The sequence below is a fragment of the Scylla paramamosain genome, chromosome 35, assembly GCF_035594125.1.
Source record: "Scylla paramamosain isolate STU-SP2022 chromosome 35, ASM3559412v1, whole genome shotgun sequence".
In the NCBI taxonomy this organism is placed as follows: Eukaryota; Metazoa; Arthropoda; class Malacostraca; order Decapoda; family Portunidae; genus Scylla; species Scylla paramamosain.
Window position 1 is genome coordinate 5,052,501 of NC_087185.1, and position 20,000 is coordinate 5,072,500.

The following is a 20,000-nucleotide window of genomic DNA, read 5'->3' on the forward strand; positions in this document are numbered from 1 at the left end:
AAAAAAAAAATCACTATACAAATCTAAGTATGTATAATAAGTGTACATAATTATACATTTTCTGGATATAAAAAGCAAATTTCACTACTCTCTCTCTCTCTCTCTCTCTCTCTCTCTCTCTCTCTCTCTCTCTCTCTCTCTCTCTCTCTCTCTCTCTCTCTCTCTCTCTCACCTTGAAGTCCCCATCCTGGTCGTCGTCAGGTAGGTGGTGGCGGAAGCTGAGGATCTTGAGGGCTTTCTGATCAGCTACGTGCACGACGCCTTCAGGAGACACCGTGATGGCAGACACCAGGCCCAGTACCGTGGTGGTGGACAGGGGGATCTGTGGAGGCGTGGGGTGGAGTGAACAGGTGGAGAGAAGGGGATAAAAGGAAGAGAGTTGGGTGGAGTGAACAGGTGGAGAGAAGGGAACAGAAGGAAGGAAGAGAGTTGTGTGGAGTGTTAAGAGTGGAGGAAAATAAATAGAAGGGAAAGAAGGGAGGAAGAGGATGGGGAAGGGAAAAAAAATAGAAAGGAGAAAAGGAATTGTGTGAATTGGTGGATGGAGATTAAAAGAAGGAACAATGAAAGTAAAAGATAGGGTGTGAAGTGAAGGAGTGGAGGAAAGGAGATAGATGGGAGAAAAGGGAGGAACGTGTAGTGAAGGGGTAAAGGGAAAGGGATAGAAGATACGAAAAGAGAGGTATTAATTGAAAGGGTTGGAGGGAAAGAAGGGGAAGAAGAGAAAAAGCGTGGGGTGAAAGGATGGAAGGAAATGAATAGAGAATAGAGGGGATAAAGAAATTTGAGGTGAAGAGATAAAAAAAAAGGAAAATGACAGACGAGAGAAAATATAGGAGTGTAGAGGGAAGCGTAGAAGAAAAAGGAGAGAAAACAGAAGAGAAAGTGAATTTGGATGTTATAAAAATTTTCACTTCTTAATTTCAAGGTTTCATGATTTCCAACACAATACAGAACAGCTAAATAATGAAGTGAAGTAAGTGAGACGAAAAGTGCACTACAGCTTATCTTTACCCACTACACACTGAGCTGCTTTAGAATTCCAAGTTTGTCTGATTATCATTATGGAGCTTGGGAAGGTGAAAGAAGCAGTGTCGTGTAGCATTAAACGACAATAATCTCACTTTACTTCACTATTTTTGCTCCCTTCTTCCCTACCTCCCTCATTCTGTCACCTTTCTCTCCTGAACCTTCTGTCACCATCCCTTCCTGAGCCTTCTTCCCTCACTCCCTCACCCTGTCACTTTCTTTCACCCTATCACCTTCCCTTCCTGATCCTCCTGCCCTGACTTCCTCATTCTGTCACCCTCCCTTCCTGAGCCTTCTTCCCTGACCCTCACCCTATCACACTCACTCTATCACCTCTTCCTGACCTTCCCTTCCCTCTCTTCCTCACACTGTCACCCCGCCTCACCTTGTCGTCCTCGGCGGGGCAGGTGCAATCGTCGCTGTCAACACACCCACAGTCCGGTTTGGCGCCCGCGAAGTGCCGCAGCTGTCCTGAGGGCGTGAGTTCCATAACGGAGTGGTGCTTGTGGGCGTCCTCCTCAGTCAGGAAGAGTGAGCCCGAAGGAGCGAACGCCAGACCCGTGATGGTTCCTGTTGGGAGAAGTGACGTTTGCGTTTAGCCTTCTTCAGGAGACAGAAAGAAAGGCCTACAAGCAGACGATGAAAAGAGAGAGGAAAAGAAGACAAGATTATGATAGAGGCATCCTGGAGAGTCTTGTTTAGCGGAAGTACTACTGGAAGAGGTAGGGAAAACTTGTATGTGGAGTTCAGAGGAATAAGTCTGATAAGCTTACCAATGAGGGGGCGGTCCAGGTTGGCGTGGCAGTGCAGGGGCGTGCCGGCACGTACCCGCACGGAGCCGTCCCCGGTCACCTGCAACACCACGTGGTCGTCCAAGATGTGCAGGGAGCCATCCAGGGGGGAGAGAGCCAGACCCGTGGGCCACTGCAGCTCCACCTGGCTCGCCGGCAGCCCACCCCGGCAGGGCAGCGGCCGCCAGCGAGTCTTGTGCCCGTGGTGGCCGATCAGCGTGTGGATGATGCCCTCGGGGTCCACCATGCGGATGTTGGTGCCGTCCGCGATGTACATGGTCCGGTCCGCGGCGATGGCCAGGCCCTTGGGGTGCGCCAGCCGCGCCTTCTTCGCCGAGCCTCTGTCCCCGCAGTGCCGCTCGTCACCTGATGGGAGACACACATTACTGCCTCGTGTTCCAGGGGAGGAGAGAAGTGAAAAGACGACGGAGGGAGAAAGAAGGGGCACGGCGACGGAGGGACAGAGAAGGGGCAAGGCGCCGGAAGGAGAGAGAAGGGACAAGGCGGTGGGACAGCAAAACCCAAACAAGAATAATGCGAGACAGCAAACTTAAGTATCGCCGTCAGGTGCCATTAAAGAATGTGACACCATTCGTGAAATACACAGAGGAGGCTGAGGAAATACTTCCAAGTAAAACACAGAAGAGAACAACACATCTCTCCCTGCAAGAACGAACCGTGACAAGGAGCGGGGGAGAAAGAGAGAGTGAGTGCACGACAACTGTTACTCTTACAATGGAAACTTGAGGGGAAAAGTTTCATAATTTTTCGCGCGAGGAGTTTCATAAGGTAGAGACGAAAATAATAATGCGCTGTCGTGCGGAGGGAGAAAAATAAGGAACACGATGTATCATTCCAAGTTAGGGGACGCTGCTGCCTTTATTAACAAGGGGAAGGTGGTGACGGCAGGGCGTGGAGGGCTTGGAGGGCGTGGCGGAGTAGAGGCAGCGCGAGGGTGACTGGGAGAGGCGCGCGGGAGGGAAAGGGAGACCAGGGAAGAGAAATATGAAAAGTGGAAACATGGAAGACTGGAAGTGGGGGGAGAATGTAAGAGAGAACAAGAGCATATGAAACGAAGGAGGAGGAGAGGGAAGAGGAGAAAGGACGACAGAATGACGAAGAGAAGGAACAATTAATGACGGGATGGGGAGAAGGAGTAGAGAGAAGTTAAATGGAAGAATGGAAAGCAAGGAAAAATGTTAGAACGAACGCTTATATAAAAAAAAGAGTAAAAGAAAGAAGCAGAAAGATAGATGAAGAGACGAAATTGAGACACGAAAAGAGGGATGTAAGAAATAAATGGAGTGAAGAATGGAAGGTAGGAAGGAAGATAGGAAGAAACAGAATATAGTGACGAAAACGAGGCATGAAAAGAGAAATGGAAAGAAAATATGGAGGAAAAGAAGACAGGAAAGGAGGATAGTAAGAAACATAGAGATGGATACAGTGACGAAAGAAGGAAGAAAGATAGGAAGAAACAGAAACATGGATACAATGACGAAAGAAGGAACAAAGACAAAAAGGAATAAAAAGCTGGATACAGTGACGAAAGAAGGAAAGAATATAGGAAGAAATAAGATGGAAAAAAAACGAAAGAAGGAAGAAAGATAGGAAAAATAAGACCGATACAGTGATAAAGGAAGACAGAAAAAATGAGGATACTGTAACAAAAGAAGGAAAACAGAAAGAAATAAGAAAATGGATGCAGTGACGAAAGAGAAGGGAGATAGAAAGGAACAAGAACATGGATACAATTACAAAAGAAAGAAGGAAGATAGAAAAAAATAGATAGATAAACTAGAATAACGAAAACATGAAGAGACTGTAAAGGAGAGACTGGCCGGAAGCTACTCACCAGGAATGCATCTCTCTCCGTTACCAGCCACTGTTTCCGAATTAGTGGAAGGTTCCGTCACGTCCTGCAGGGAGAGCACCCGTAACACCTTGTATTTCTCGGGGTCACTCACGTACACCTGCCCGTCTGCTGGCGACACGGCGATCTGGTAGCTGTAGGAGACTCTGGTGGCGCTGCAGGAGGGGGTGAAGGGGAAGGTTAGGTGATGTGATAGGTAAGGCTAAATTGAAAGAGGGAGGACAAAATTGACTGAGAGAGGGGAGAAAAAATTGATTGAAAAAAAAAAAGAAAAATAAAAAAAAAAACTAACTGAGAGGAAAGACAAAACTGACTGAAAGAGGTAAAGCAAGACTGACTGATTGATTGATTATTGTATTTTTGGTGTCGAAATAATGAGGTTAAGTGTCATATCCCCTGCTGAAGTTATAGTAGTGACTGCTTTTATGAGATTACTGGGATGATGTGAGTGTGTGTGTGTGTGTGTGTGTGTGTGTGTGTGTGTGTGTGTGTGTGTGTGTGTGTGTGTGTGTGTGTGTGTGTGTGTGTGCGTGCGTTACCTGAGCTGTAGGAGCGTGTAAACCATCCCGTCTGGCGTTATCCTTCGTACAAGATTGAAATCCCCAACATACACCGAGCCGTCAGGTCCCGAGGCGAGGCTGGTAGGGGTGAGGAGCTGGGCGTCGCTGGCGAGACCCGAGCAGTGACGACACACCATCTGCCGCTGCGACCCCGTGCCCATGAGAGTGGTGACGAGCCGCGGCGCCTCCCGGAGACTCATGGTGGAGCCGTCACCACGCTGCAGCAGACCTGGGGAAGGCGGCGATGGAGGCGTGAGGGAGGGAGGGAGGGTAAGGGAGAGAGTGAGATACGGGAGAGAATGAAACAAAAATCGATTTCTTTTGCATATATTAATCCAGTTCTTTGTTCTAAGAGTAATGAAGGTAAAGAAATACCATCACCACTGTTACTACTCCTATTTCTACTTCCCCTACCACTACTACTTCTACTACCAATGATAATAGCAATTAATTCCCAAAAGAATGACACCGAAGGCGGGCCCGGGAGACGAATGATAGACATGGCAAAAAAGAAAAGGGAGAAGGACAGAGGGGGAGACAGCGAGAGAGGAGAGAGAAAGGTCACTCAGGGGGGCAACTATTAAATCGCCTCTAACGTTGTTTTCGAACTTAGTGAAGCAACTTTGTGCTCGAGTTAACCTTTATTAATGTCAGACACTGAGAGGCCGAGGCGGGGTGACCCATCGAGTGAGCGAGTCCAGCGTGAATCTTTGAACGCCAAGAGACTACAGAGACGTCAGGCGGGCTGCTCGCGACCTTCCCTACTCATCCCTGCTTGTACACCCCTGGCCAGAAGTCATGTAACCTCCCGCACTCATTTACCAAGGAAATAAGATAGAAAAGACAGATGAAGCGATGAAGAGAAAATGCATGGAAAGAAAGATGTGAAGATGAAGTGACGAAGAGAAGAATGCATGGAGAGAAGGATAAAAAGAAGAAATGGAGCATGTTTTTCTTCAATCTTAAATCGCCTGATCTACTCATAATTACCTTAAAAAAAAAAAAAAGAAAACTAAGATATTATTAACAGATCAGATAGAACCTATTGCTTTTCAAACTGAATAAAGCATTGCGGTGTAAGTCAAGTGATTCAGGAAGATATCACAGGCAGTAAAATGAAAAAAAAAAAAAAAAAAAAAAATGATGGAGCTAGTTATAATTTAGGGATATTCAGTTTCAGCAGACTTCGACATTTACATTTGGGGAACTTTACATACAAAACAACATACAAAGACAACACAAGACTTTTCCTTCTCCACTCACCCGCCTCAAAGTTGTACATGTGGTGAATATCCAGGTTCCAGCCGCCCACGTCTGAGATGTCCATGTGGAAGCCGTGCAGCGTCGCCGTCAGCGTCTCCCACACGATGCTGGAGCAGGTCACGTACTCGTAGCCCACGGAAAGCAGCGCCGTCGCCTCTCCGTATACCTGAGAACGTGCCAGGTGAGATGGAGTACTTACCTGAAGGACACTTTGTGATGTGGGAGGTGACAACAAAGAAAGGTGGACGAAGTAATAAAAAAAAGGAGAAAATAAAAGTTGAGAGGAATTACAGCGCCAGGTGAGAAGTAGTTACCTGAAGGAGACTACGTGATGTGGGAAGTGATATCTTAAAAAGGTGTACAAATTGATTCAAATAAAGAAGGCAAAAAACATAACAAAGGAAATAAAAGATGAGAGGAATAACAACGCCAGGTGAGGAGTAGTTACCTGAAGGAGACTACGTGATGTGGGTTGTGATATCTTAAAGAGGTGTACAAATGAATTTACATAAAGAAGGCAAAAATCATAACAAAGATTTAAGCCATGGACAAAGTGAGCTCAGACGTGAGGTACTGAAATCAATGCAATAAAGGTGCGTAGTACAGGTGTAGATGAGACTGTGATTCATTCCCTTACGTCAGTGCGAGGAGTGAAGTTACGTCATTTTAACAGACAATTAAAGATCGAATCCGTCTATTTAACTTCTGTCAGATACAACAAAAATACAAATGAAAGTAGGAAGAAAAAAGAAGGAAAAAAAAAACACACACTAAAACACACGACAGAACAACGAATAAAGGAACACTACAGAGAAAATAACATGATAATAAAGACCAAACTTGAAAGCACGCATGGCCATCCTTTTCCGCCAACTTAACTGGAACGTAACCTTTGGAAAATAAAATAATGAATATCACGAGAAGACCAAGGAGGAGGAGGAGGAGGAGGAGGAGGAGGAGGAGGAGGAGGAGGAGGAGGAGGAGGAGGAGGAGGAGGACGACTCACCTTTTGCTTGTATACGTTTCTCTTGTTCCAGGTGAAGGTGTAGGTAATGTTCGGATCAGCTTCAAACACCTTCTCGAACACTGATCCTTCGAGAGTCACCTGAGGACAGATAGACACACAGGTGAGTCAGCCTAGTGCTTCATCTTACCTCAAAATTACACATACAGTAAAAAAAGAAAAAGGAAAAAAAAAAAAAGAAGAAAACGTGTCTGAGGTAGATATGTATGACCATGTATGCATTAACTTTTGTACGTATTAGTGTGTAACATTAAATTTGCACTTTTCACACACACAAAATAAAAAGGAAAAAAAAAAAAGGGAGAAAAATAAAGACTTGTGTATAGATTTAATGTGTAGTTTGAGCAAGTACTTAATAGATATGTATGCATTTTTTGCGCATGTATTTGAGTGAATCTGAACAAGCGACTATGTGGAAAGTATACAAAGAATAATTATATATATATTTTTGTATATGAGAGTGAAGTATGAAAAAAAAAAGAAAAAGAAATACAAAGAACGAAATAGGAAACTAAGTGAACAATTTACAAAACAAAACTATATGGATTCTTCTGTATAAGAGTGGAGCAAGACAACAAACAGCGTGGAGGGAATACAAACAATCTAGCAACGGAGGTATGGAAGAGAGAGAGAGAGAGAGAGAGAGAGAGAGAGAGAGAGAGAGAGAGAGAGAGAGAGAGAGAGAGAGAGAGAGAGAGAGAGAGAGAGAGAGAGAGAGAGAGAGAGAGAAGTAAAAAAAAAAAAAAACTGCACGGAAAGGAAAGTTAATTTTGGAGGGAGAAAGAAAATGAGATTTACTGCCTAAAGGGAGGAAAGGTCTTAGGGAGCAGATCACACCGGAGGAAGAGGAGGAGGAGGAGGAGGAGGAGGAAGAAATGGGAGATATAAATTTAAGAGGGTGACAGGAGAGAGAGAGAGAGAGAAAAAAAAAAAGAAGAAAAGAATTGAAGGATCAGTCTAGTACTTGGAAGGAGGGAGAGGGAGAAAAGAATGACAGAAGGGATGAAGGGAGGAAGGAGAAAGCCAAATATGGAGGAGAGAATAAAAGAGATAGAGGAAGGGAGAGAGAGAAAAAAAGTACAGAAAGAAGAAAGGAGAGAGAGAGAGAGAGAGAGAGAGAGAGAGAGAGAGAGAGAGAGAGAGAGGAGAGAGAGAGAGAGAGAGAGAGAGAGAGAGAGAGAGAGAGAGAGAGAGAGAGAGAGAGAGAGAGAGAGATTTACCTTCAGATGCACCATGGACAAAGCTGCCGGCACTTCTACAGGAGTTAGCTGCAGGAGGAGGGGTGGAAAGGTACCCGGACACGCTGTTGGAGTGGTAGACGAGGTGAAGTTCGCTGCCTGGGATGCGAAGGGACTCCTGCACCACCTGGAGGAGAGAAGACCGCTATGAGACTGACGAAGGAAAGACTTGTATATGTGTATGAAAAAAAAAAAAAAAAATTGAGAATATATAGGGAATGGGGATAAAAAGAAATGGTAAACTGAATAAATGGAGGGAATATGGGAAAATCTGGAAGAGAAAAACAGCAGAATTGGAAATATATAGGAAGAAAGGATGGAAAAGAAAGGGTAAATAGGAGAAGTGGAGGGAATATGGGAGAGACTGGAAGGAAAAAAAAAAAACGAAAATTGAGAATATATTGGAAAAGACGAAGAAAAAGGGGGAAAACTGGAGAAATGGAGGAAATATAGGGAAGTTTGGAGGGAAAAAGAGGAAAGAACAAGATAAGCAGGAATATATAGGAAATGGTGATGAAAAAAAGGGAAAAGTGGAGAATTAAAGGATCACAGGAGCGACTAACAACAAGAAAAAGATAGAAAGGAGAACCTGGAGGTAAGGAATAAGATAAAAAGGGAAGAAGAGAAAAAGGTAAGTGAGCAATACAGTGTACTGAAGGTGGAAAGGAGAGAGGGAGGAAAGAAAGGGAGGGGAAATAAAAGGAGGAAAGGAGAGGATTACAAAGGAAAGAAGCTGTGGAAAGAAAGGAAGAAAGGAGAAATGGAGTGAGGAACAGGGGATGGTAAAAAAAAAGGAAGGGAAAAGGAAAAAAAAAGAGGAAGAAAGAGAGGGAAAGTATGAAGAGTGGTGGACGTGGAAGAGCAAGAAGCAAAATGTTAAGAGGATTGAATTCTGTTCCATTTACGGATCACAATTGACAAAGACGATCTGAGTGCACGGTGGAGGTGGTGGTGGTGGTGGTAGTAGTAGTAGTAGTAGTAGTAGTAGTAGTAGAGCTAGTAGTAGTAGTAGTAGTAGTAGTAGAAGTAGTAGTAGTAGTAAGCAGCAGGAGAAATATCGACAAAAAATTTTCAAACACACGATAAATTGATAACAAAACAAGGCATAGTAGTAGTAGTAGTAGTAGTAGTAGTAGTAGTAGTAGTAGCAGTAAAACCAGTAGAATCATTAAATAAAAACATAAACCACAATCAACTATCAAAACAACAATAAAAATAAATAAATAAATAAACCTATCAATTTCACAACTCAGGGTTCTTAACATCCACAAGTTATCGAGTGGCCAAGGGCGCGGCGAGGGGGGTCGAGGGCGCCATACAAACACTATAACAGGGAGGAAAAGGCTTCATAAATGATACTGAAAAGATCGTGCGCGGCTTTTTGAAAACTTCTTGAAAACCTGACTTTATTTTTCATTTCGCTCGACGTAATCCTGCTTTCCAAACATTCCCTCAATATATGTACGAAGTTAAGAGTGCAGAGAGTGAGGGAGGGAGAGGGAGGGAGGGAAGGAGGGGGGGAAACGAGAGAGGGAGAGAAAGAAGGGAGATGGAAAGATGAAGAGAAAAAAAAAAAAAAAACATGCAGGAAAGTGAGGAAACGGGGAGCACAGAACGAGGTGGAAAAGGAGAGAGAAAAATTGGAGGAGGAGGAGGAGGAGGAGGAGGAGGAGGAGGAGGAGGAGGAGGAGGAGGAGGAGGAGGAGGAGGAGAGAGGGCAAAAGGGAAAATATGAAAACAACAAAAAAAAAAAAAAGTTATGGAAGGAGAAAGAGAGAGAGTTGGACACGGACAGGACAAAAAAAAAAAAGCTTCTGAAAACCTGAAATTCGAAACGTGAAAAAAATAGAAAAAAAAAGAAAAAAATGGGAATGGAAACGGACAAGTGGAATTACAATGGCAAGATTTATGGCAAAGTTTTCCTACTAAAGAAGAAGAAGAAGGAAAAAAAAAAAAAGGAAAAAAGAGACGGACAATGTGTGAATTTCCAAGAAGTTTGAAGTGAACACAGCATCATCATCATCATCATCATCATCTCTCTCTCTCTCTCTCTCTCTCTCTCTCTCTCTGGAGGTCAAGAGGTTGAAAAACGCAATGAAAAAGTCAGGTAATGTCAGGTGAGTCCGCGGCAGGTAAGGACAGGTGAATATTAATGAGACCATGATGATAATTTAAAGATAGTTTCCGTGGCCACGAGTAAGCCCTTCACATTCCCTGACGAAGAACAAGAGGAGGATGTCACGGTGCTCATTAATATTTGAGTACCTCTTCTTCACCACTCACTCACTCTTTCTCTCTCTTTCTCTCTCTCTCTCTCTCTCTCTCTCTGTCTCTCTCCATTTTCTCTGCCCTCTGTCGCAACCTTGATCCTCAGAATTGTACATGGAGAGTGATATGAATTTTAAGACCCCTGGAAATTTCTCTCTCTCTCTCTCTCCTCTCTCTCTCTCTCTCTCTCTCTCTCCTCTCTCTCTCTCTCTCTCTCTCTCTCTCTCGCTCTCTCTCGGGGGAAGCTTTTTATAAAACGCAAATTTTTCCTCGGCTTCTGAATCCGTGACAAGAGAGAACCAGAATTTTTGAAAGGGGGGCGAGGGGGACACAGCTCCAGGCGGGTCAGTTTATATCCAGGATTTCTGAAACGAGTTTTTGTCGAATACAAGTTTTTTTTTTTTTTTTCCCCATCCACCCAAGAATTTTACGTTATTTTTTTAGTGTAATTTTTCCACATCAACATGCACATTACTTGCGTATTTTATATTCCGAGTGACGTATGTGAATAATTCTAATGCATTTGTCAACTTCAGGAGAGGAGAGGGAGGGAGGAAAGGCTGACCATGCCTGTCTTGTAAAATATTTTAATATAAAATAAAAAAATAGACGACAGAATGTTGAAAATGCATCTACTTTTCCTTACATTTTCCTTCGAGAGAGAGAGAGAGAGAGAGAGAGAGAGAGAGAGAGAGAGAGAGAGAGAGAGAGAGAGAGAGAGAGAGAGAGAATATAACAACAATAAGGTGCAGAGCGGGAGAAAAGGGAAGGGAGGACTAGAGAAATTAAAGACAGAAAGAATGAATGAAGGAAGGAAAGAGGGGAGGGAAGGGAAGGAGGGAAGGAGGGAGAGATGAAATAAAAGACTCAATCATTTGTCGTCTCTTAGCTACAGGAGACAATGTGACGACCTACACGACCCGGAGGAAGGAAAGAGGGAAGGAAACGAAGGAAGAGGAGAGACTGGGGAGGGAGGAGGGGACAGAGGAGGAGGAGGAAGACAAATCGCGAGAGCAAAACAGAGGCAGTGATGGGAGGCAACAATGGAAGAGGTGAAGTGGAAAAGGTACGTTGAGATGGAAAGGGAAAGAATGGCTGAGGATTGAAAGGGAGAATGCTGGAGTAATGATTTTGAAAGGGTAATGGGAGAGAGAGAGAGAGAGAGAGAGAGAGAGAGAGAGAGAGAGAGAGAGAGAGAGAGAGAGAGAGAGATAGAGAGAGAGAGAGAGAGAGAGAGAGAGAGGAATACAAACTACGAACACTACCAAACTCCATTGTTGACGAGACAGTAACATATACATCATACAATGAATAAAAGTGTACGAGAGAGAGAGAGAGAGAGAGAGAGAGAGAGAGAGAGAGAGAGAGAGAGAGAGAGAGAGAGAGAGAGAGAGAGAGAGAGAGAGAGAGAGAGAGAGAGAGAAACATAACACACCTGTCTGGAGACACAACTCACACCTGTTAGTGGCGGCAGGTGTGGGCAGGTAAGACGATTAACAAACCCACTCTATTAAATAATTGCAACAGTTAACAGTACAACACCTCGCTGCGGACAGGTGCACTGGTACACCTGCGGCAGGTAAAGGTGTTTCTCGTACCAATTAGAGGCAATATAGACTTGATATTCGGGTAGTTTCGTCGTTACAGTTAAATTACTTTTCTCTCGTGTTAATTAGAGATAGGTAATGTACAATAAGGTAGTCTGTACACCTGAGTTTCACCTTATGTTCTTAATCAGAGTACTTTATCTGTCAACTATACATAAATATTACACTTGTTCTTGTTTTTCTTTAAGTTACCATGGAGGTGAAGTGTTTCGAAGTATTCTCTTTCACGCTTTCCTTCTCCTCTTCCATCTTTATCTTCCTCTATTAATTAGTCTTCATACAAATTCAATATAAGCACATTATAAATATTATATAATTATTTTGTCTTAGTCTTCATACCTGTAAGATTAAATACTCTTAAAATTATTTCTCTTTTTCCTCTCGTATCTTTATCTTCCTCATCTTCTTTTCTATATAAAATCGACGAAAAGACAAAACTATATATATATATTTCTTTTTAGTCTTTATATGTATAAGATAAAATACTCTTCGAGTCATTTAATTTCCTTCACCTCTCGCATCTTTAGCTTCCTTTTCTTTTTATTTTCATATAAAATTTAAAAAAATGTACAAGTTATGTTTTTTTCCAGTAAGATTTTACTCCAAATCTCTCTGTCTGTCTGTCTCTCTCTCTCTCTCTCTCTCTCTCTCCTCTCTCTCTCTCTCTCTCTCTCTCTCTCTCTCTCTCTCTCTCTCTCTCCTGCATCTCCTTCAACACGTAAGTCTGTAGGAGCAATGAAAATAAATGCAAAATACGCCTCTATCTCCATCTTCCTCTTTCTCCTGCAATCCTCGCTGCGAGAGTACGATGGGGGAACCTTTCAAGCGCTGCTTCGAACCCTCTAAACGAAACGAGACACACGAATCAGGAAACAAAAGGAGAAAGGACTCGCTGGGGAAAGAACCCTGACTCGATACCTTATTGAAGCCTCACTCCCACCGACAACCCAAGCCCCTGGGGAGAAGAGGGTCGAGATGCCGGGTTCGAAGCTTCGCCAAACACCTTATTCCTTCCCATGAATTTTTTTGTTAAAGTTTCTTATTTTTTGAGAGTGAGAGTGTGGAATGTTAAGTCTTTCTCTCTTTTTTCCTCGTTAGTTTCTTCTTCTTTTTCTTAGTTCTCTTGTGCTTTTTTTGTTTTTTTCTGTTATCACTTTCCTCATTACTTAAAAAAAAAACAAAGCAATGTTGGTTTCTCTACTATACAATTGATAGTTGCTAGGATAATGGCCGTACTGTTGTTGTTGTTATTAATTATTATTATTATTATTATTATTATTATTATTATTATTATTATTATTATTATTATTATTATTATTATCATCATTGATACCAGACAAAACTATAAAATATAAGTGTGAATGAGGATTAATAAAAGGGAATAAGCAAGATTTTGTGAGGATAAAACATATGGCAAAATTACGATATATGAAAAGAATAAATGAAAATATCAAAGAGAAAAGAAAAACAAATAACCAGGAAAACAAGAAAGATATAGGAAGACCATGAATAAATATAAAAAGAAAACGGAGAGCAAAGGGATCATTATTACATTTACACGTAAAAAAAAAAAATAATAATTAGAAAAAAAAAATAAATAAATACGCAAACAAATAAAACAAGAAGACTATCAATAAACATTCACAAAACCGAGAACACAGGCTGGTTATTACACTTACAGGTATCAATGCAGGTAAGACGAGCGTCAATACACCCAATTAACAAAGGCCTTTGCATTCGAATACAAATCCTACTGTTTTTCAAAGGCTCGCTAACACTGCAATTGACTTCGAGCGCCGGCCCAATTGGATACGCTCCGTGCCACAACAAAACTAACAAAAACACGTTAGCTCTATTGTAGTGTAATTATTTTCCAATGAGAACGTGTCCTTTACTTAGTGTGAAATGTGAGGGTGCCATTGTAAACTATTCTACTCTCTCTCTCTCTCCTCTCTCTCTCTCTCTCTCTCTCTCTCCTCTCTCTCTCTCTCTCTCTCTCTGTATGTGTGTGCGTGTAAAGAGCGGCTCGTGTGTGTGATGTGAGTCCTTTGTGTATAACTGGTATGTGTGTGTGTGTGTGTGGGGGTGGCGGGTGTAGATGTGTGGTGGTGGAGAATGTGCGGTTGTTATTTTAGATCCGTGTGTGATTATGGCAGAAGTGAAGGTTTCCTGTTTCCTAACGCACATTAAGTTAAATACGACATAAACCTTTGAACAATGCAGGGAGTAGGAACAGTGATGAGATTATGAAAGGTGATACAGTGCCACGGCATAAAAACTGATATGAACGGGAACAGTGGGAGGGGAGGAGCCTTTTCCTTTACTTAATAACCCTTATTACTTAATAACACTTAATAACTCTTACTCAGATTAGTGTTACTTATCACACCAAAGGATTAACGGATCTTTGGTGTTCTTCCTTTATGCTGCTGCTGCTGCTGCTACTACTACTACAACTACTGCTACTGCTACTACTACTACTACTACTACTACTGCTAGTACTACTACTACTACTACTACTATTTTTTATGTAAGAGAGGGGCCTGACAGAGAGAGAGAGAGAGAGAGAGAGAGAGAGAGAGAGAGAGAGAGAGAGAGAGAGGAAGAGGAAGAGAGAGAGAGAGAGATAAAGTGACAGTCCTTATAGAAAACAATCTCAAATCAAAACAAATCCAAAATTACATTGAGAAGTCCCTTAATAAATAAATTACTACTACTACTACTACTACTACTACTACTACTACTACTACTACTACTACTACTACTACACGTACCTGAGTCTCCGTGAACACAACAGGCAGGTGAAGGAGCGCCGCCGACGGTGTGAGGCAGGTACGTGGACACTACCTGGGGTACCATCTTGCTGTGGTCATGCTCCAGGCAAGGCTCACCCCACGACCCCACACTGCCCTCGCTTGCTGCAGGGGGACAAGAAACGGCACTGATGAGTAAAGGAGCAAAGGTGACGAGGTGGGATAAAGACATGGAGACTGTGTGGAGAAAGGTGGATCATAACATGCCAGTGTGTTATGTGTTTCCCTCAAAGCCAAGTTCCTGATGTGTTGAGAATACCACACTCACTTGCACCATGTTGTGTTTTTCCTCAGTGACTCACTTCTATGGTAAGTGTTAGTAGGTGAAATAATATAGGTAACACAAAATAGGGTGAAAAAAAAAAAAAAAGAGATAAACGGTGAGATGATTTTCGAAGTGAATCTCTAGTGTTTTGGGTGACTGTAAGGAAGACAAGTGAGTGTAAAGATAAATTGAGATTGAAAGATTGAATAGGAGTAAATTAGAATATATACAGGTACTGTTGAGGGAGAAAAAAAAAAAGAAGGAAAATAAGCTATGCTACCGTGCGTTATTAAAAAAAGAAGGTAAGGAAACTACTTTTTTTTATGTAAGGGCGACAAAGAAGCTAAAACAAAGGCCCACTGGAGCTTAAAAACCCTGTGAATTGATTTAATGAGCCACAACAGAGCAAGAAAGTATTCAAATGTGTATAATACCTATAACTGGAATTCTGATACCAAATAAAAAAGAAAGAGAAAAATATGTATTCTGGGGAGATTATAAAGTGAATATATATATATGAAGTGGAGTGGAAGCTGTACCGTGGGGAGCATGAGAGGGGAGGGTACTTGGAAGCACAGGTGTCGTGGGGAGATTAAAAGGGGAGGAAGTAATTAAAAGAGTTTGAACAAAAATTGAAGCAGATAATTAAGAGGACAGGTAAACAACCAAGGTGAGGTGGAGCAAGGAGAGCAAAACTGATTAGTGAGTGAAGTAATGGACAAAAGGTGAGCAAGGGAAGGAAAAATGATGATTGTGGAATGGAGGATTGAATAAAACTATAAATAATGAAGGAACTAGGGAAATATGATGATTGTGGGATTGGAAGGTGAGTAAAGATAGAGAAAATGAAGGAAGTTAGCCCATTCACGCTGGCAAAACACACACACACACACACACACACACACACACACACACACACACACACACACACACACACACACACACACACACACACACACGTACAAGTAAATAATATTGACAAATAATCTTGTAAAAATCTTAAAATAAACTAAACTCTCTCTCTCTCTCTCTCTCTCTCTCTCTCTCTCTCTCTCTCTGTCTCTCTCTCTCTTTCTCTCTCCTACCAAGTCTCAGCCTCATTTCTTCCCCACTTTACAATCATCTTATTCACTTTTCTCATATTCCTCTCCCTTCTTCTTCTTCTTCTTCTTCTTCTTCTTCTTCTTTCCTTTCTTCTCCCCCCTTTCTTGAAGTAGTAATAAATTCAAAACGACACGGTCTCCTCTTCTGAAATTCTATCCACAACCTTTATCTCCTCCTCTTCCTCCTCCTCTTGAGCCTCATCTGTAAACCAGCACTAGACTCGAGATAATTGCAGTGCCCCTCTCGCTCTGCTGTGCTTGCTGTGATGTGCTGTGTAATCCTGATGGACGGTAATTTCATTCCACAACTCAGAATGTCCGTCACTTCGCTCTCCTCCTCCTCCTCCTCTTCCTCTTCCTCCTCTTTCTCGTCCTCTTGCTCCTCCTGGTCCTCATCTCTTTACTCCTTCTCCTGGTCCCCTTCTCCTCCTCTCCCTCCTCCTCCTGGCTCTCTTGCTCTTCTTTCTCCTCCTCCTGTTCCTCCTCCTCCTCCTCCTCCTCCTCCTCCTCCTCTTCCAACGAGTAACGCCATGTAAGCTTGTGATGTTGGTTTTGTGGTAATGTTATGCGGTCTCTCTCTCTCTCTCTCTCCTCTCTCTTCTCTCTCTCTCTCTCTCTCTCTCTCTCTCTCTCTCTCTCTCTCTCTCTCTCTCTCGTGTGACAGTGTGTGTTTCTATATCGTGTTTGCATTTTATTTAGTTTTATTTTGTCTATTTTTTTTTATTGTATTTTTCTATTCATTTTTGCACTGATTGTTTCGTATTGTTGAACATTGTGTTTTGTTCCTTTTGGCTTTTAAATTTCTGTGTGTTTTGCTGTAAAGGTATTTTGTTTTTGGTAATTCAATTTTCACGTGTTGTGTCAGGTTATCCTTTGAGTCTCATGGTTAGATTTAACTGTTGAATAATGTTGTATGGATGAAAATGCTGCAACGGTAAACTATTCTATACAAAGAGCAACAAAAAGCGACAAAAAAAGAGAGAAAAAAAAAAAACGCGGGTCAATACAATAAAATAAATAAAATACACAAAAATCAAACAAAAGTAAAGTATAAAATTTAATTGGGTAGTCCTCTCTCTCTCTCTCTCTCCTCTCTCTCTCTCATCTCTCTCTCCTCTCTCTCTCTCTCTCTCTCTCTCTCTCTCTCTCTCTCTCTCTTCTTCTTCTTCTTCTTCTTCTTCTTCTTCTTCTTCTCTTCTTCTTCTTCTTCTTCTTCTTCTTCTCCCTCCCCTTTTCCTCTCTCCCTCTCCTTCTCTTCCTTCTTCTCCATCTCCCTTCCCCTTCTCCCTCTTCTTCACTTTCTCCCTCTCCTTCCCTTCTCCCTCTCCTTCCCCTTCTCCCTCTCCTTCCCCTTCTCCCTCTCTTTCTCCTTCTCCCTCTCCTTCCCCTTATCCCTCCCTTCCCTCTCTCCTGCAGAAGGCACAGAAGGAGTACTCACCTCTGTCTCGGTCCTCGTGCGCCTCCTCGCCCTTGAACCTGATGACTATTGGGTCCACCACGACAATCTGGTTCCACGGCACGGGCACAGTCACCGTAAGGGGCTCGAACGGGATGCGCTGGAACTGCAGGGTCACAGCGCCGCCTCCGTTAACCATCACATCGAACCTGCGGGAGGAAAGGAGCTGGGTGTTAGGGAATGCGTGGGATGGAAGGCCGTGTGAGGTAATATGTTGGTTTGTATGGAGTTATCTGAAGGAGTTGGTTATTCTGTTGATTTTGGCGAAATTTAGTGTATGATATTTTTCTTTTTAGTTTTCTATGGTTCATTTTTCTTTTTTTTATATATTTTTTCTCCAGTTATTCCTATTTTTTCTGTCTTTTCACTCTTCTGTCCTTCATGTTTTTTCTTTCTTTTTTCAATTCTCCGTTCTACGTGTTTTCTTTCTTTTCCACTCCTCTATTCTTCGTGTTCTCTTTCTTTCTCACTCTTGTATCCTCCGTTTTTTTCTTTCTTTTCACTTTTCTGCTCTTGTTTGTTTTGTTTTCTTAAGGTTTCAAAATGCTTCGTTTGTTTCTTGCATTATGAGCAGATTGATATGGAAGAATAAGTTGTTTAGCTGTTTTTCTTTTCTATTCTTCCCCTTTTATCCTCCATTTTTCACTATTCCTTAAGATTTCCCTATAGTTTTCGTCTTTTTTTTACATTATCTTTGCTGCTGCTTCGTTATCTATTTTTCCCCTTGTCTTTATCATTCATTTTTACTGTTTCTTAAGGTTCCACTTTTTCCTCTTTCCTTGCTTCATCATCCGCTTATTTCTCTTCTTTATTTACCATCGTTATTGTTCTTCTCTCTTGTTTCCCTTATATTTTTTTTTCCTTTTTAAACCAGATAATTGTTAACTGTTTCTTCTCGTTTTACTTGTGGCCCTTATTCATCAGTTTTCCATTTTTCCATCATTCTTTTGCTTAGTCTTTCACGTAATTACTTTCTTTACTCTTTGTTTTTCTCATTTATTCCTCTTTGAAATTTTTCCTTAATGTAGATGATGCTAATGTTTTATTTCTTTAATTTTTCTTCCTTCGTTTTTTTTTGCTCAATTTCTTCTGTAATAAAGAAGTTCATTTTCTTAACTTTTCCTCGTATTCTTTAGCCTTTTTCATTTCACCTGTTACTTCTTTAATCTAAGCCTGTTCCTTTTCTATAAACATCAGTCTTCCCTTTTCCCTCTCATTTTCCCTCTAACTCTTCACTTTACGCTATTTTATTCATCTTTTTCATCTATGTTTCTTCCTTCCTATCCGTTTTCATGTATCAAACTTATTTCCCTCTCATTTTTCCTATTATTCCTTAGTTTATCTCTTCTTCTTCATCTCCTGTACTTCTTTCTTCTTATCCTTTTCACGTATCAAACTTATTTCCCTTTTTCTCCTTCACCTTCTTCATCTCCTGTGTTTCTCTCTCCTTACCTGCCCCTCTCCCAAAGCGGCGGCAAGGAAACACCTTAAAGAAGCTTGAGGCGCCTGGGATCCGATATGTAAATAAGATAGAATAAGATAGAGAGGTTTAGCGGGAACACGGAGGAGGCTCAGAGGTGCTTGGGTGTGAGAGGAAAACGTTAGGTGCGCGGGAACGTTTGTCATACCCTTGGGCAAGTTATTTCAAGCGTCACGGTTGGTGGAATGTTTTCAGGGAACGTTTATTGTATTTGAAAGCGAGAGTTATTGTTCCCGTCAGCCGAACGTTTGTTACAGCCTAAAGCTTCCCTCTCTCCCCCGCCCCCACCACTTCCCTGAAAACGTTTTATTTTGGCGTGTTTTGATAAGGCAACGTTTACTTTACGGCTAAGGATTTGGATAGGGATGATAGGAGGTTATAGGTAAGTATGTTTTTCTATAAGGGGGCTGCCACGTGTAGGCCTCCAGGGTTCTTGCAGCTTCCCGTATGTCCTTATGCTCTTAGTGTTCACATTTAGGCGTCTTTGCAGTTTTTGACTCCCTGTGATAAAGTGAGGGGAATATTGCTGTATTCATTCTCTAAGTTATAAATTTCTACAATATTTTAACTCATATTCTTAAAAGCTAGATAAAAGTTAAAGTTATCCTCATTTTCGTTTTCTTTCTTCTCTATGCTAAAAAAAAAAAAGAGAGAGAGAGAGGGGGGGGGAAAGTTATATTCGTCTAAGTTATAAATTTCTACTACGCGTATTACATTTCATGATAAAAATGAGGGAAGAGTTACATTATTCTTTCAAGTTATAAATATCTACTGTACTCCATCTCATACTTCTAAAAGCTGGTTAATATAGTTATCATAGTTTTCGATTTCTTTACTTCCCTGTGATAAAAAAAAAAGGTGAAAAGTAAAATTTTTAGTCGTAGCTTTCTTTTATATTCCCTCTCATTATATTTCAGACATCCAGGTAAGAGTTGTAGTTATTCTCGTTTGCTTTTAATCTTTCCTTTCAGGTGAATAAAACCGAGACGGATAAAGATAACAGGAAAAAAAAAAAAAAAAACGTTAGATCTTTTATCCTATTCACTCTAAAAAAAAATAAAATAAAATAGTAAGTCTCATTATATTAGAAAACAGTAAAATAGTGATGAATAAAGAAGGAAATAAAAAGAGAGAGAGGGAAAAAGGAAGAAAAAAGTTGTTATATCCATCCTCCCACTCACACTCAAAAGGAAAAAACGAAAAAACGAGAAAAAATGAAAGAAAAAGAGA

At 41.6% G+C, this 20,000-nt stretch overlaps 1 protein-coding gene across 1 annotated transcript in view; it reads right to left on the reverse strand.

The window, feature by feature from the left end:
- The window catches only part of LOC135090404 (teneurin-a-like), a 336,834-nt gene that overhangs the window by 25,931 nt on the left and 290,903 nt on the right, over positions 1-20,000 (reverse strand). Inside the window, 10 exon segments of the mRNA XM_063987158.1 lie at positions 173-322; positions 1,415-1,599; positions 1,803-2,186; positions 3,676-3,848; positions 4,233-4,482; positions 5,517-5,682; positions 6,523-6,621; positions 7,761-7,843; positions 14,428-14,571; positions 17,273-17,439. Of these exon segments, the coding sequence (XP_063843228.1) occupies positions 173-322; positions 1,415-1,599; positions 1,803-2,186; positions 3,676-3,848; positions 4,233-4,482; positions 5,517-5,682; positions 6,523-6,621; positions 7,761-7,843; positions 14,428-14,571; positions 17,273-17,439 (1,801 nt within the window).